The sequence below is a fragment of the Micropterus salmoides genome, unplaced genomic scaffold (genome assembly GCF_014851395.1).
Source record: "Micropterus salmoides isolate LMB-PRFRI ecotype aquatic unplaced genomic scaffold, ASM1485139v1 Ms_hic_scaffold_20, whole genome shotgun sequence".
Lineage (NCBI taxonomy): Eukaryota > Metazoa > Chordata > Actinopteri > Centrarchiformes > Centrarchidae > Micropterus > Micropterus salmoides.
The window spans coordinates 17,155,364-17,168,876 of NW_024041151.1; the positions used below are offsets into that span (position 1 = coordinate 17,155,364).

A 13,513-nucleotide genomic window follows, 5' to 3' on the forward strand; every position below is an offset into this window, starting at 1 on the left:
TACATAGAAATCACATCAGATCACAGACTGTGGATCAGACCGTGGATCAGATCCAGCCCATACCGCAGTGACAGCGGCGCTCATTGGCCACCTGTTGCCACGAAGGAAGGCTATACAACTGTCTGTAGCTGTTAGCATGCTACTGAAAGCCTGTAAAGCCAGCAGCCCAGTGTCAGCGGTCCCCGCGCTTCAACCTGGACTCTCCAGATGGAGAAGGACCTGACCGTCTGTCACCTCAGTCCTCCTGTTCCTCCGGTACAACCCTAGTGTTAGCGTTAAACCCGGAGGACGGTAAGAGCCCTTACCCAATAACAGTTAGCTAACGCACTGTTAGCCGTTAGCTGGGGGTCAAAGTGAGCTTTATGTTTTTTAACAAATCTAGCAGCTCGCTTGTAAGCTAAAACTTAACATGTTACGAACCAAACTTATTAAACTTCCTAATAATCAATAACTGAAGAAATAGACGTTAAACTTGAATGTGTCTCATTAATGTTACAGGATGCTAGTTACTGAACGTTGAGCATGGAAAACAAGTCAATTGCAGTTAACCATTATTAAATGTTAATGAATATAACGTTAGGTGACACATATTATTATTATTATTATTATTATTATCGTTGTTCCAGTGAAGCTATATAATGACCACTTATTGTACTTAATTCTAACTAAATGTTCCTGTATCTAAGTCATCGTTAATGGAGTTATATACTAGTGTTTTTGTTTTCCCATAAATTAACGTTAAGGCGTTAGTATTAGGAATTGGTCATTACTCCAGAACTAGCTTTTTAGTGCTACTGAACCTTTATTTCATGCTTGCCAGGGATAGCTGAACTCCTAAATATATTTTCATTTAATATAATTTATAGATATTCACAATATTTCATTTTACACAACTATAAATGATAACAGCCAGCTAACAGGTAAACTGAAGTCGTTTCCTCTCTGAAGTCATCAGCTTTGTTTCTGACAGCTTGCATTAGCGCTATTCCTGTTCTTCAACAATAAGGCGATGGCTGTCAATTTACAGCTGAAAAACAGCCACTCTCTCATTGTTGAAAAGGTGGAATAACTATTTTACTCTTAACACATGCTGTCAGAAAAAGTCACTTTGGCAGACTCCGTCAGTTATGTTCCTCAATAACAGAAGCGAACAAACAGTAACCGTAGACCAGGGCGTAATCCTATATAAGTATTAAACTGTAGCCCAGGATGCTCTAATATATCAGTAATGTGTCATTATAATAATACAATAATAATAATTTATGAGTAAAAATAACTGTCTGAAAACCAAACCTACCTTATACTATATTGGCCATCAGCAAAGTATGATGTTGCTCAAAAGCTCATAGAGGGAACACTGGGGATTATAAAGTTTGTACTCTTTGTGTGACTTATCTTAATATTTTGTGCTGTCTTTGACAATGAGTTTTTGCTGATGTATATTTCAGCATCGGCTTCAGACACCGAAGCTTCAACTGGACCAGTAGACCTCGTGCACAGTCACTTTCCTCTCTGTGTCTCTTCCGTTGTTGAGCAGCATGACTTGGTTTACATTTCCTGCTGACATGCTGTGCAGGTGTCTTGGCATCTCCATCACTGTGTGGTTGACTATTCTGATTGTCTTCATAATTGTGCCAGCTGTGCTTGGAGTTTCTCTTGGTATCCGCAGACTCTACATGAGGACACTTCTCAAGATCTTTGAGGTGAGCTTAATGTCTATTTAATGCACAATATTATTAGAAGGGTGCATAATTTTTCCATAATTTACAAATGTTGTTGATGAACTGAAAAGGTTGGTTTATTTATTGATTATACATTGTACAACATTTTAAAACAAACATATTACCTCTAAACTGCAGTAGTGATCAGGCCCTTTGACATATTAGCAAAATTTGCACAAAATAGTTTTTTGCAGGTTTTATTTAACAGATTTTTATTTTATTTTCTAAAAAGTGCATTCCCTGTTGGATGGGACCCCTGGGTCATCCCAGCTCAGAGGGACTGTTAGAATCACAGGACATGTTGTTGCCTCCCTTTCCTCAGGGACATTCCTTTGGGTCAGACCCCTGGGAGGAGCTTTTAGCTATGGGACTATAAACTGAGGTGGTGCAGATACTGCTGGGAGCTTTGACTCTTGGGATAAAGTTCATCTAATGGCATAGCTTGAGGATTTTAGAGATGTGGTACAGAGAACACGAGGCAATTTTTATCGCAAGCTCAGCCCCTGTTGTCATATGGTTTAGAGTTGTTAGCTTCAGACCTCTCCCCTTCTACACTCAGAATATACAGCAGTAGTCAAGATTAAAGCTGAACTAATAGGGAAGTACGTGTTGTTTGAGGGCAATGCAAAATGATTTCCCAATTTGTTAAAGGTTGTAGGACAGTTTAAGGCAGCTGTCACACCCTTGGATCTCTGAGCTCTGGAAAAGGCTGTTTGGGGCCCTGGAGCTGGTCACTTGGAAGTGGCTGTCAATCAATGCCTTTCTGCTAGCTTTTTCAAGAAGGATGGGAGGAGCTGCAGACACTCTTGATCCACCATAAACCTGCATTGCGCAGGTTCCTGTGTGAAGGGGTGTTAAAAACAGCCAATATCTTATGTAAACTATGAAAACCATATCAAATATGCATTAAAATTAAATGTTAAGCACTGGTCTATGTTGTGTGTGCGCCGCGGTCGGTCCGGGCGCTGCTCTTCCGCGGGTTACGCTTTTTGCGTTCCGTTGGCATTACGTTGTCAACTTGCATTTGGGTCGAGGTCTTCTGCGTTTGCATCGCGGTGCATCTGGGAGTCTTTGTTTTTTTTTGATTTGATTTATTCTTTTTCTTTCTCCCACCCCTATTGGCTACTGGGGTTCTTGCCTGCCTGTTACAGTCGTGGCGTCCCACTCTCACTAACAACTACATTCTTTAACAGGCTTATGCGCACACACACACACACACATACAGACACATTCACCCACACGCACACAGACACACACAGACACAGACAAACTTAGGTTTGTCCCTGGTAGAATTATTCCTGATGCTTTTCTTTCAGTTACTTATTTAAATTAATTATTATTCCAGCTCTCGTGGCTGTGTTGTGTTGCTTATTTAGTGTGTGTGACTGTTTCTTGTTTTCATTTTTCTCTTAGTTGTCTTAATATGTCAGCTGTTTATTGCTGCTGTTCGGCTGGTTGTCTTTTAATATTATTATTATTTTTATTGTTTGTTTTTGTTTGTGTTTGTTTGTTGTTGTTGTTTTTCTCCTCCCCAAGCCCCCCTCTCTGTTCTATTGCAGGTTTCGTTGCTTTCTGCAATTGGTGTTTCCCACAGCTTTTCCCTGTTGTCCCCACCTTCCATCCCCCTTTCCCCCTTCTCTTACAGGTGTTGTCCTAGAAAATAAAAAAAATAATAAATATTTAAATTAATTAAATGAACAAAATAGGTTGGTTGGGTAACTAAACTATATAACATGCTTTAATGAGCAAAGACTGAATGGCGTACAGACCGCAACAGAACAACCTGTATTGTTGTAACAGGTGTAGGTAACACTCAGCGTTTGTGTGAGCTTGTGTCTGGCAGTCTGGCTTTAATGGTCTCCAAATCAGCCTTAGCATCTTGCAAGGCTGGCAAGATCTTTGTAATGTGGATCATTTTGGGCTCATAGGATTGTGTGTGTGTAGTGTACAATTGTGAATAGCTTGTTTTCCATGGGCTACAGCGCTGCTGGAATGCAATTTGGAGGCCTGCAGGGCTTATTACTGCTCATTCAACTTCATAGCTGCTAATCAGCAGACAAATCTAACACTTAATCTTGTTTTCTCATGTAGTTGTCTTAATGTTTTTTTCTCTTAAATTAGTGGGCCACCTCACGTATGGAGATGGGAGCAAAGGAAAAGAATCATCAACTCTATAAACCATATAGTTACGGTAAACACGGTTCATTTCAATATTTTTCACTCGTCAGTGCTTAGTGTACCATTAACTCAAATTCATGTCTTCCTTGTTTTTCGTTCTCACTGTAGGAATCATAGCCAAAGAACCCCCATTGTGTTGGCAGCAAGGGATCCAGGAGCTGCGGGGTTCTGCCAGCTGTCTGCGCTTAGAGCCGGAGTTTGAGATGGCTGACATCTTCTACTTCTGCCGGAGAGGTGTGGAGAGCATAGTGGATGATGAGGTGACCAAGCGCTTTTCGGCTCAGGAACTTGAGAGCTGGAATTTGCTGACTCGAAGCAACTACAACTTCCGTCATATAAGTCTGAGACTTACTGTCCTGTGGGGCCTTGGAGTCCTTATCCGCTATGGCATCCTGTTGCCTCTCAGGTCAGAGCAGCATGCAGGCAGGATATGTGGTAGAGGCAGAGAGATTCATGTCATAGTGAACATCTTGCTCAGTCTTGAGTGAACTATATGTGTTTTTTTCTTTTGCAGAGTTACTCTGGCAGTCACTGGCATTGGTCTGCTTATAGTCCTGACTACTGTGGTGGGCTTTTTACCAAATAGAAAGTAAGTTTCCCCAGTTCTCTGTCAAATGTGACACAGCTCATGCTCATGTGAAGTTAAGTTCCTGTAACAAGGGTAGACAGATGATCAAAAGACTGACTAGGTGTAACCACATGTTTCTCTTAGCCGGTCAGGTTTAAAATAAAAAACATTTTCTGGGGAATTTTAGGCTCCTTTAAAAATGAAGTGGTTGTTTGATAAACCTTGAAGTGTGCATTATTAGGAGGCTGGAGTAATTTTTGGGCATTATGTCTTAAGATTAAGGTTCTTCCTGAGTGAGAAGGCTCATCTGATGTGCTATCGCATCTGTGTTAGAGCTCTCACAGCAATCATCACCTATCATAACAGGTACAACGTATTTAATATTCAGCTTTTTAAGAGACAGTCACATTTATTAAATATGAATTTAACTACTTTTTGTAAATGTCTTTATTTCAAATACTGGAATGGAAAGCGTTGATCTGTGTATGTGTAGTTTCCTCTTTTGGGACTGGATATTTGTGTGTCTTAAACACACTTGTTTAATTTCAGAGAGAACAAACCAAAGAATGGCTGTATCTGTGTGGCCAATCACACAACACCCATTGATGTCATCATCTTGGCCAATGATGGCTGCTACTCTTTGGTAGAAAAGTTTGCGTGTCTCTGTGTGTTTCTGTGAGTGTGCGTGTTCGGCCTTCATAAGAACGAATGATTATGAAGAATCAGCTTTTACAATGTAAGAGATGAGTAGAGATGTTTAAGATTGAAACTTGTCTGTCAGGTCGGCCAGGTGCAAGGAGGGTTGATGGGAATGATGCAGCGAGCCATGGTCAAATCTTCTCCTCACATCTGGTTCGAAAGATCAGAAGTCAAAGACAGACACCTAGTGGCCAAAAGGTAACACTACATCTTCTCAGTTCTTATTTCAGCAATTCAACTTCAAAGGTGAAACTGATATTATATAGACTCATTACATGCAAAGTGAGATATTTCAAGCCTTTATTTGATATAATTTTGATGATTATTGCGTACAGCTTATGAAAAGCCCAAATTCAAAATCTCAGAAAATTAGAATATTACATGAAGTCAATAAAAAAGGCTTTTAAATACAGAAATGTCAGCTCTGTACAAGAAAGTATAATCATGCATATGTACTCAGTACTTTGTTTGGGCCCCTTTTGCATGAATTACTGCCTCAATGCGGCGTGGCATGGATGCCATCAGCCTGTGGCACTGCTGAGGTGTTATGGAAAACCAGGATGCTTCAATAGCGGCCTTCAGCTCTTCTGCATTGTTCGGTCTCATGTCTTTCATCTTTCTCTTGGCAATGCCCCATAGATTCTCTATGGGGTTCAGGTCAGGCGAGTTTGCTGGCCAATCAAGCACAGTAATCCCATGGTCATTGAACCAGGTTTTGGTACTTATGGCAGTGTGGGCAGGTGCCAAGTCCTGCTGGAAAATGAAGTCAGCATCTCCATAAAGCTTGTCTGCTGAAGGAAGCATAAAGTGCTCTAAAATGTCCTGGTAGACGGCTGTGCTGACTCTGGACTTAATAAAGCACAGTGGACCAACACCAGCAGATGACATGGCTCCCCAAACACAAACAGACTGTGGAAACTTCACACTGGACTTCAAGCATCTTGGATTGTGTGCCTCTCTTCTCTCATTCTTCCTCCAGACTCTGGGACCTTGGTTTCCAAATGAGATGCAAAATTTGCTCTCATCAGAAAAGAGGACTTTGGACCACTGAGAAACAGACCAGTTCTTTTTTTCCTTTAGCCCAGGTAAGACGCTTCTGACATTGTTTGTTGTTCAGGAGCGGCTTGACAAGAGGAATACGACATTTGAAGCCCACGTCCAGGACCCGTCTGTGTGTGGTGACTCTTGATGCAGTAACTCCAGCCTCAGTCCACTCCTTGTGAAGCTCCGCCATACATTTGAATGGCCTTTACCTGACAATCGTCTCCAGGCTACGGTCATCCCTGCTGCTTGTGCACCTTTTTCTTCCACTTAACTTTGTATTAATGTGCCTTGAGGCAGCACTTTGAGAATATCCAACTTCTTTTGCAATTATCTTTTGAGGCCTTCCTTCCTTGTGGAGGGTGTCAGTGATGGTTTTCTGCACAACTGTCAGGTCAGCAGTCTTCCCCATGATTGTGAATTCCACTGAACCAGACTGAGAGACCAATTAAAGGCTCAGGAACCCTTTGCAGGTGTTTTGGATTAATTAGCTGATTAGAGTGTGACACTTTGAGCCTACAATACTGAACTTTTTCACAATATTCTAATTTTCTGAGAATTTGAATTTGGGGTTTTCATAATCTGTATGCAATAATCATCAAAATGATATCAAATAAAGGCTTAAATATCTCACTTTGCATGTAATGAGTCTATATAATATATTAGTTTCACCTTTTAAGTTGAATTACTGAAATAAATGAACTTTAGCATGATATGCTAATTTTTCGAGTTTCACCTGTAGCTCCAGTTACATTCTGTAAAGTACTGTTTGTTTGTCGTGCAACCAAATATCTTTTAGGTTCTTCAACTAATTTGAAATACACAATGCATTTTAGATAATTTTGGCACATAATAACTTAAAACATATGGTAAAAAGGTTTTGCACACACATAAAATTTGTATTTGTCAGGTGGCAACACTGTGAGTAAATTGCGTCAAAATCTTGTTATGCTTTAAATTTTTGTATCCTCACTTTAAACTTGTGAAAAAATAGAAACCTAGATAGATACGTGGGTACTTTATTCATCCCCAAAGGGAAATTACAGTGTTGCAGTAACAGTGAGTTACATAAAATATATCATAATAAAATTACAGTTACAAAACAGACACACGCATTAAAACACCTAAATGTAATAAAATTAACGTGTGGGGGGAGAGAGAGAGAGAGAGAGAGAGAGAGGCTACCACAAACATTTAGGAAAAATCTTGTGTACATTAATTGATTGTAAAGCCCTTTACTTCCATTAAAATGACCCTCCAGCTCGCTGCAGAGCTCGCTGAGAGCAGCCACATATTTTTTTCCATACAAACTACTGTACAACTCTACATACAAACCTGCTTTCTCAGTCATGGTCTTGAACAAAACTGGAATACAGTAGCATGTAGCAGCTAATGGGTAGAACTTAAGGGCATTTAAGAAGGCAGTACACGCCACATTTTCATGTCATTTATAAGCACTTTGGTGATATTTTAACTTGACATAGACTGTGGAGTATGAGTATATGATTTGGTTATTTCTAATGGAAGCCATTCTGATTGGACTTGAACACCATTGGGCTTAAACACTAGAAGTCAGGGTAACAGAAAGATTGTTTTACAATATTTTGATCATTTCTGCTTCATTATTTCAGGCTTGGTGATCACGTTGCTGACAAAACCAAACAGCCCATCCTGATCTTCCCTGAGGGTTTGTATGATGATTAAAACATTTTTAAAGACATGGGTAGAGCCCATAAAGTTTGCTGTTTAGTGTGGATAAGAGCTTCACACTGTGTCTTTATAGGTACGTGCATTAACAACACATCAGTGATGATGTTCAAAAAAGGTAGCTTTGAAATTGGCTGCACCGTCTATCCAGTGGCTATCAAGGTAGGAGATGTTTTTGTCTTTTTCCTCCCTTTTTCTCATTTTGCTCTTACAGTACCTTATTTCCATCTTGCAGTATGATCCACAGTTCGGGGATGCTTTCTGGAACAGCAGTAAGTTTGGCATGGTGAATTATCTGCTGAGGATGATGAGCAGCTGGGCCATTGTCTGCAGCGTTTGGTATTTGCCGCCTATGAACATAGAGGTGAAACTCTTTGTCACAACCTTACAAAGAAATATATGGAGCATTACCGAAGTCAGTGAAAGAACTTTCAGAACATCTGTTGTTTTTCCTATCTATTGGAGAACTTTTTCCACGTTACTTTTCTTAGCCTGTTCTTTTTTGTTGTCCTTGTGTAGGAAGGGGAGGATGCGGTGCAGTTTGCCAACAGAGTGAAAGCAGCCATAGCTGCACAAGGAGGGTTAACGGATCTCATTTGGTGAGTCATTAGCCAGGTTTCCATCCTAATGTAGTGCAAATTTTAACTTTTTTTCAGAACATCAGCAACAAGAAAACGCACATTTGTAGGCATTTCCATCCACTTCTTGCAAATATTTGGCGCTGGTTCATTACGTTGGTGGGGCTGATTATCCAGTCAGGTGCCATTTCAGTAGCAAGAACCACACCATCAACAACATAAATTTAAATGATTTATTGATATGATGATATAAATACTGGAGGACCACAAGGCTGCCTCTGTTTCAATTTAAATAAATGACACGAAAATGTGACATTGCCTTGGTTGAACTTCTCACAGAAAATAGGGCAGCACATGAGGAAGCTTACTTTAGCCAGGTCATTTTACTGTAAGACTGGTGTCAGGCTATTATTTTCGAAATTAACGTGGCCAAAACAATATAACTTATAATAAACACAAAACAAAGAGGGGCCAGTTACAACACCCCTGTTGTACTTCACAACCTGTTAAAGTAGTGGAACATTTTAAGTACTTGGACACAATCATTAATAACGCTTTAAGTTTTAATGTTTAAAGTACTTTTAAGACGGCCAACCAGCGACTGTTTTTAATCAGAGAGCTGAGGAGCTTTAGGGTTAGTCAACACATCCTTGAGATGGCATACATTTGGTAGAAAGCATTTTACAGTTTAATATTAATGTGAAAGACAAAAACAAGCTTTCCAAAATTGTTAATATTGCAGGGAAGGTGATTGGCAAGGCACAAAAGCAGCTTGGTGTATAGACAGTGGAGTACTCAGGAAGGCCAGACAGATATCTGTAGATGCCTCACCCCGACTAAACTTGGAGTTTGAGTTGCTCCCGTCTGGAATTTGATTCAAGGTCCCGAGGGTGAGCTGGAACAGATGTAAGAGATCTTTTATTCACCATGCCATACAGGCAAAATTACTGCATTTTTAAATGTGTTTACTTTTAGACTGTAACTAGGGCTGTCATTTTTTGAGCTTGGAAGCTCAGCTATGTATTTGATATAAGCTGAAGAGCAAAAGAAGGATAATGCCCAGGAGGTTCTGGCAATGACACGAGTGAGGGAGAATCCGAGGGGGGAGAGATAACTGCGGCTCATTAATGCGTGTGTGCATGTGTGTGAAAGAGAGAAAAATAGAGAGCGTTCCCTTTTTTTAGTTCTTACAGCGTAGGCTAACTAAAACAGCAAGTTATTATTACCAACACTTTTGTTTTTAACTGTTATGTCTAGGCTAGTAGGCCTGTGCAGGACTAAGAAAATGAGTTAGATAAAAGAGGAATATTTACTGCAGGGTTGAAGGGACGGGAGATTGAGCCAGGAAAAGCGGAAGATTAGGTGCATGCTGAACCAGGTTTGTGGCTGCTGTGCAGAGCAGGTTGGGACCATAGCCTACCTACTGAGAGTCCAGACTGAGAGGCTGAACTGAGCAGGTCTAAGGAGAACAGATGTGATGAGCGTTATTTCCGGTAGCGGGATTAAAATAACACTTATGCCTATTATGCATTATCACTTAACTTTTATTATAGCCTACTAAATGTTCTCCTTCAGTCAGCCTAATATAATGATTTAAATGTGTTCATTATGCTGTTTTTAGTTTGTTGTAGCCTACGTTTTAGGCTGCTGATTCATTTTAAAATGTAGGCTGTTTTACTTTTTTTGATCGGTAATGAAATTAAGCAATTGTAAAGTGAACAAACCCCATAACTGCCACACTGCCGTTGTCATCATTCAGTTTAAAGTGCTCTCACACAGCTGACGGCTTCATTTTGCTTTCCCTTTTTATGTAAACTGGAAAATTACTTTTACTGCTGAGCGGAGGCAAAGTCGGAGGTGAAGCGTGTGAAAAAACAACATACGAATCTCAAAATTTAAAGATGAGTGTGTACCCAGCGATCGCATATTTGGGTCCAACCCTACCTCATTCCCTTCTGCTGCTGCTACTGTTTTCTTTTGATGTTGTATGTTTAATTGTTTAATTGTTGTATTCTTAATGTGTGATAACTGTGGTGTCATGGTTGTATTGCTATGTTTTGGAGAAGTTAAAGACACATTTCCATGAAGGTAGACAATAAAGTCTATCTCATCTAATCGATTGATGAACAAACGGAAAGATATGCAAGGCTTGCACTTGCTGGATAGCTATATTTCGAAAGCGTTGTAGGGAAGCTACAATGGAAAAATCCACGGTCGACCCTGGCACAACAGACCCCATTATAACCCTACGTGGAGGAAGAAGGAGATGAGGAAACAAGAAAAAGTGTGTGTGTGGGGGTGGGGGGGGGGGAGTGTAGTAGGACATTTATAGAAATGCCGGAAGTGGCGTGGTTGAGGTGTTGTCCTGAGATGACTAATGTAATTAAAAGAGCAAACCTCAAATTGTGTGAAATGGAAATATGGCATTTGTTTGTTTTATGTTGTTCTTATTTGAGGAAAGTTACATTCTCCTCATTGTTCCACAGATACAGTGGGTACGGAAAGTATTCAGACCCCTTTAAATTTTTCACTCTTTGTTTCATTGCAGCCATTTTCCAAAAATCAAAAAAGTTCATTTTATTTCTCAGTAATGTACACTCAGCACCCCATCTTGACAGAAAAAAACAGAAATGTAGAAATTTTAGCTAATTTATTAAAAAAGAAAAACTGAAATATCACATGGTCATAAGTATTCAGACCCTTTGCCGTGACACTCATATTTAACTCAGGTGCTGTCTATTTCTTCTGATCATCCTTGAGATGGTTCTACACCTTCATTTGAGTCCAGCTGTGTTTGATTATACTGATTGGACTTGATTAGGAAAGCCACACACCTGTCTATATAAGACCTTACAGCTCACAGTGCATGTCAGAGCAAATGAGAATCATGAGGTCAAAGGAACTGCCTGAAGAGCTCAGAGACAGAATTGTGGCAAGGCACAGATCTGGCCAAGGTTACAAAAAAATTTCTGCTGCACTTAAGGTTCCTAAGAGCACAGTGGCCTCCATAATCCTCAAATGGAAGACGTTTGGGACGACCAGAACCCTTCCTAGAGCTGGCCGTCCGGCCAAACTGAGCTATCGGGGGAGAAGAGCCTTGGTGAGAGAGGTAAAGAAGAAGGTCACTGTGGCTGAGCTCCAGAGATGCAGTCGGGAGATGGGAGAAAGTTGTAGTAAGTCAACCATCACTGCAGCAATCCCCCAGTCGGGGCTTTATGGCAGAGTGGCCCGACGGAAGCCTCTCCTCAGTGCAAGACACATGAAAGCCCGCATGGAGTTTGCTAAAAAACACCTGAAGGACTCCAAGATGGTGATAAATAAGATCCTCTGGTCTGATGAGACCAAGATAGAACTTTTTGGCCTTAATTCTAAGCGGTATGTGTGGAGAAAACCAGGCACTGCTCATCACCTGTCCAATACAGTCTCAACAGTGAAGCATGGTGGTGGCAGCATCATGCTGTGGGGGTGTTTTTCAGCTGCAGGGACAGGACGACTGGTCGCAATCGAGAGAAGGATGAATGCGGCCAAGTACAGGGATATCCTGGACGAAAACCTTTTCCAGAGTGCTCTGGACCTCAGACTGGGCCGAAGGTTTACCTTCCAACAAGACAATGACCCTAAGCGCACCGCTAAAATAACGAATGAGTGGCTTCACAACAACTCCGTGGCTGTTCTTGAATGGCCCAGCCAGAGCCCTGACTTAAACCCAATTGAGCATCTCTGGAGAGACCTGAAAATGGCTGTCCACCAACATTTACCATCCAACCTGACAGAACTGGAGAGGATCTGCAAGGAGGAATGGCAGAGGATACCCAAATCCAGATGTGAAAAACTTGTTGCATCTTTCCCAAAACGACTCATGGTTGTATTAGATCAAAAGGGTGCTTCTACTAAATACTGAGCAAAGGGTCTGAATACTTATGACCATGTGATATTTCAGTTTTTCTTTTTTAATAAATTTGCAAAAATTTCTACATTTCTGTTTTTTTCTGTCAAGATGGGGTGCTGAGTGTACATTACTGAGAAATAAAATGAACTTTTTTGATTTTTGGAAAATGGCTGCAATGAAACAAAGAGTGAAAAATTTAAAGGGGTCTGAATACTTTCCGTACCCACTGTATGTTTTACACTTCAGTAAAGTAGTTTCAGTAAAGTAGTAGAAGTTTATGCTTTGTGTACGTACATCATGATGCATTTGCTAAGTTTTAAGTGGACCTTTTTGGCTTTATTGATACACCAAGACACTTAAATCATGGGTCAATCTTATTTCCTTCAGTGGTTTGTGAAGGAAGTAACTAATGACACCGTGTTGAGTCCTGCAGTGCAATGTGTGATATTGTTTTCCTTTCTTACCTGTATGCTCTCAGGGACGGAGGGCTGAAACGAGAAAAAGTGAAAGATGCTTTTAAAGAGGAGCAGCAGAAACTTTACAGTAAAGTTCTTGTGGGTGAGCAGGACCAGGGGGACCACAGCGACACCAAACATTTAGAGGATGAAAATCCAGAGGATGATAAAAACAATCAAGATTCAACAGAAAGACAATGAGGACACAGTGAATATGTTGCAGTGGGTATTTTCCTTTTACAAAACGTGCAGACTTGTAACAAAAAAAAAGATTTTATGTTTTGATATTTATGTTTCTTTCAGTGTAAAAATATATATTTGTGTATATTGTTTGTATGATGTGAAATTAGGAGAATGGTTATACTTACTGTTTGACGGATCTGTACTGTAAGAGATTGTAGCAATGCTAAGAGGTGACTTTGTCTTTTCTTAACTTATTGTTCCTATAGTGACCTCAATTCATTCTGCTTCCTTTTATTGAACTTGTTGTATGTCTGATTAAAACATTCTCCTCTAAAAACACTGACCTTTTTTGTTGTAAATCTGAATCTTTTAACAGGTGCACAGCCATTTAACTGATTTAAGTGCCTAGTACTACCATCACCGTCAGACTCTTTGGCAGTGCCAAGACTTTTGCGTCAGTTTGCTAATGGGCTCAGCGCTCTATATGTGTCTGC

The 13,513-nt window shown here is 40.4% G+C and overlaps 1 protein-coding gene across 2 annotated transcripts; it reads left to right on the forward strand.

Annotated features, from left to right (window-relative positions):
• Nucleotides 1-79: 79 nt before the first annotated feature.
• Nucleotides 80-13,362, forward strand: LOC119914061 (glycerol-3-phosphate acyltransferase 4-like). Of its 2 annotated transcripts, none has more exons than XM_038733048.1 (13): nucleotides 80-291; nucleotides 1,449-1,703; nucleotides 3,843-3,912; nucleotides 4,008-4,305; nucleotides 4,414-4,488; nucleotides 4,744-4,833; nucleotides 5,017-5,110; nucleotides 5,249-5,364; nucleotides 7,839-7,894; nucleotides 7,991-8,076; nucleotides 8,150-8,329; nucleotides 8,434-8,513; nucleotides 12,860-13,362. In XM_038733048.1, exons 2-13 carry the CDS (start codon nucleotides 1,539-1,541, stop codon nucleotides 13,035-13,037), a joined length of 1,488 nt encoding a protein of 495 aa, XP_038588976.1. In that variant the 5' UTR covers nucleotides 80-291; nucleotides 1,449-1,538; the 3' UTR covers nucleotides 13,038-13,362. The 2 variants fall into 2 exon arrangements, with proteins under 2 accessions (XP_038588976.1, XP_038588977.1); XM_038733049.1 differs by having other exon boundaries at nucleotides 82-291; nucleotides 8,150-8,278.
• Nucleotides 13,363-13,513: the final 151 nt, after the last annotated feature.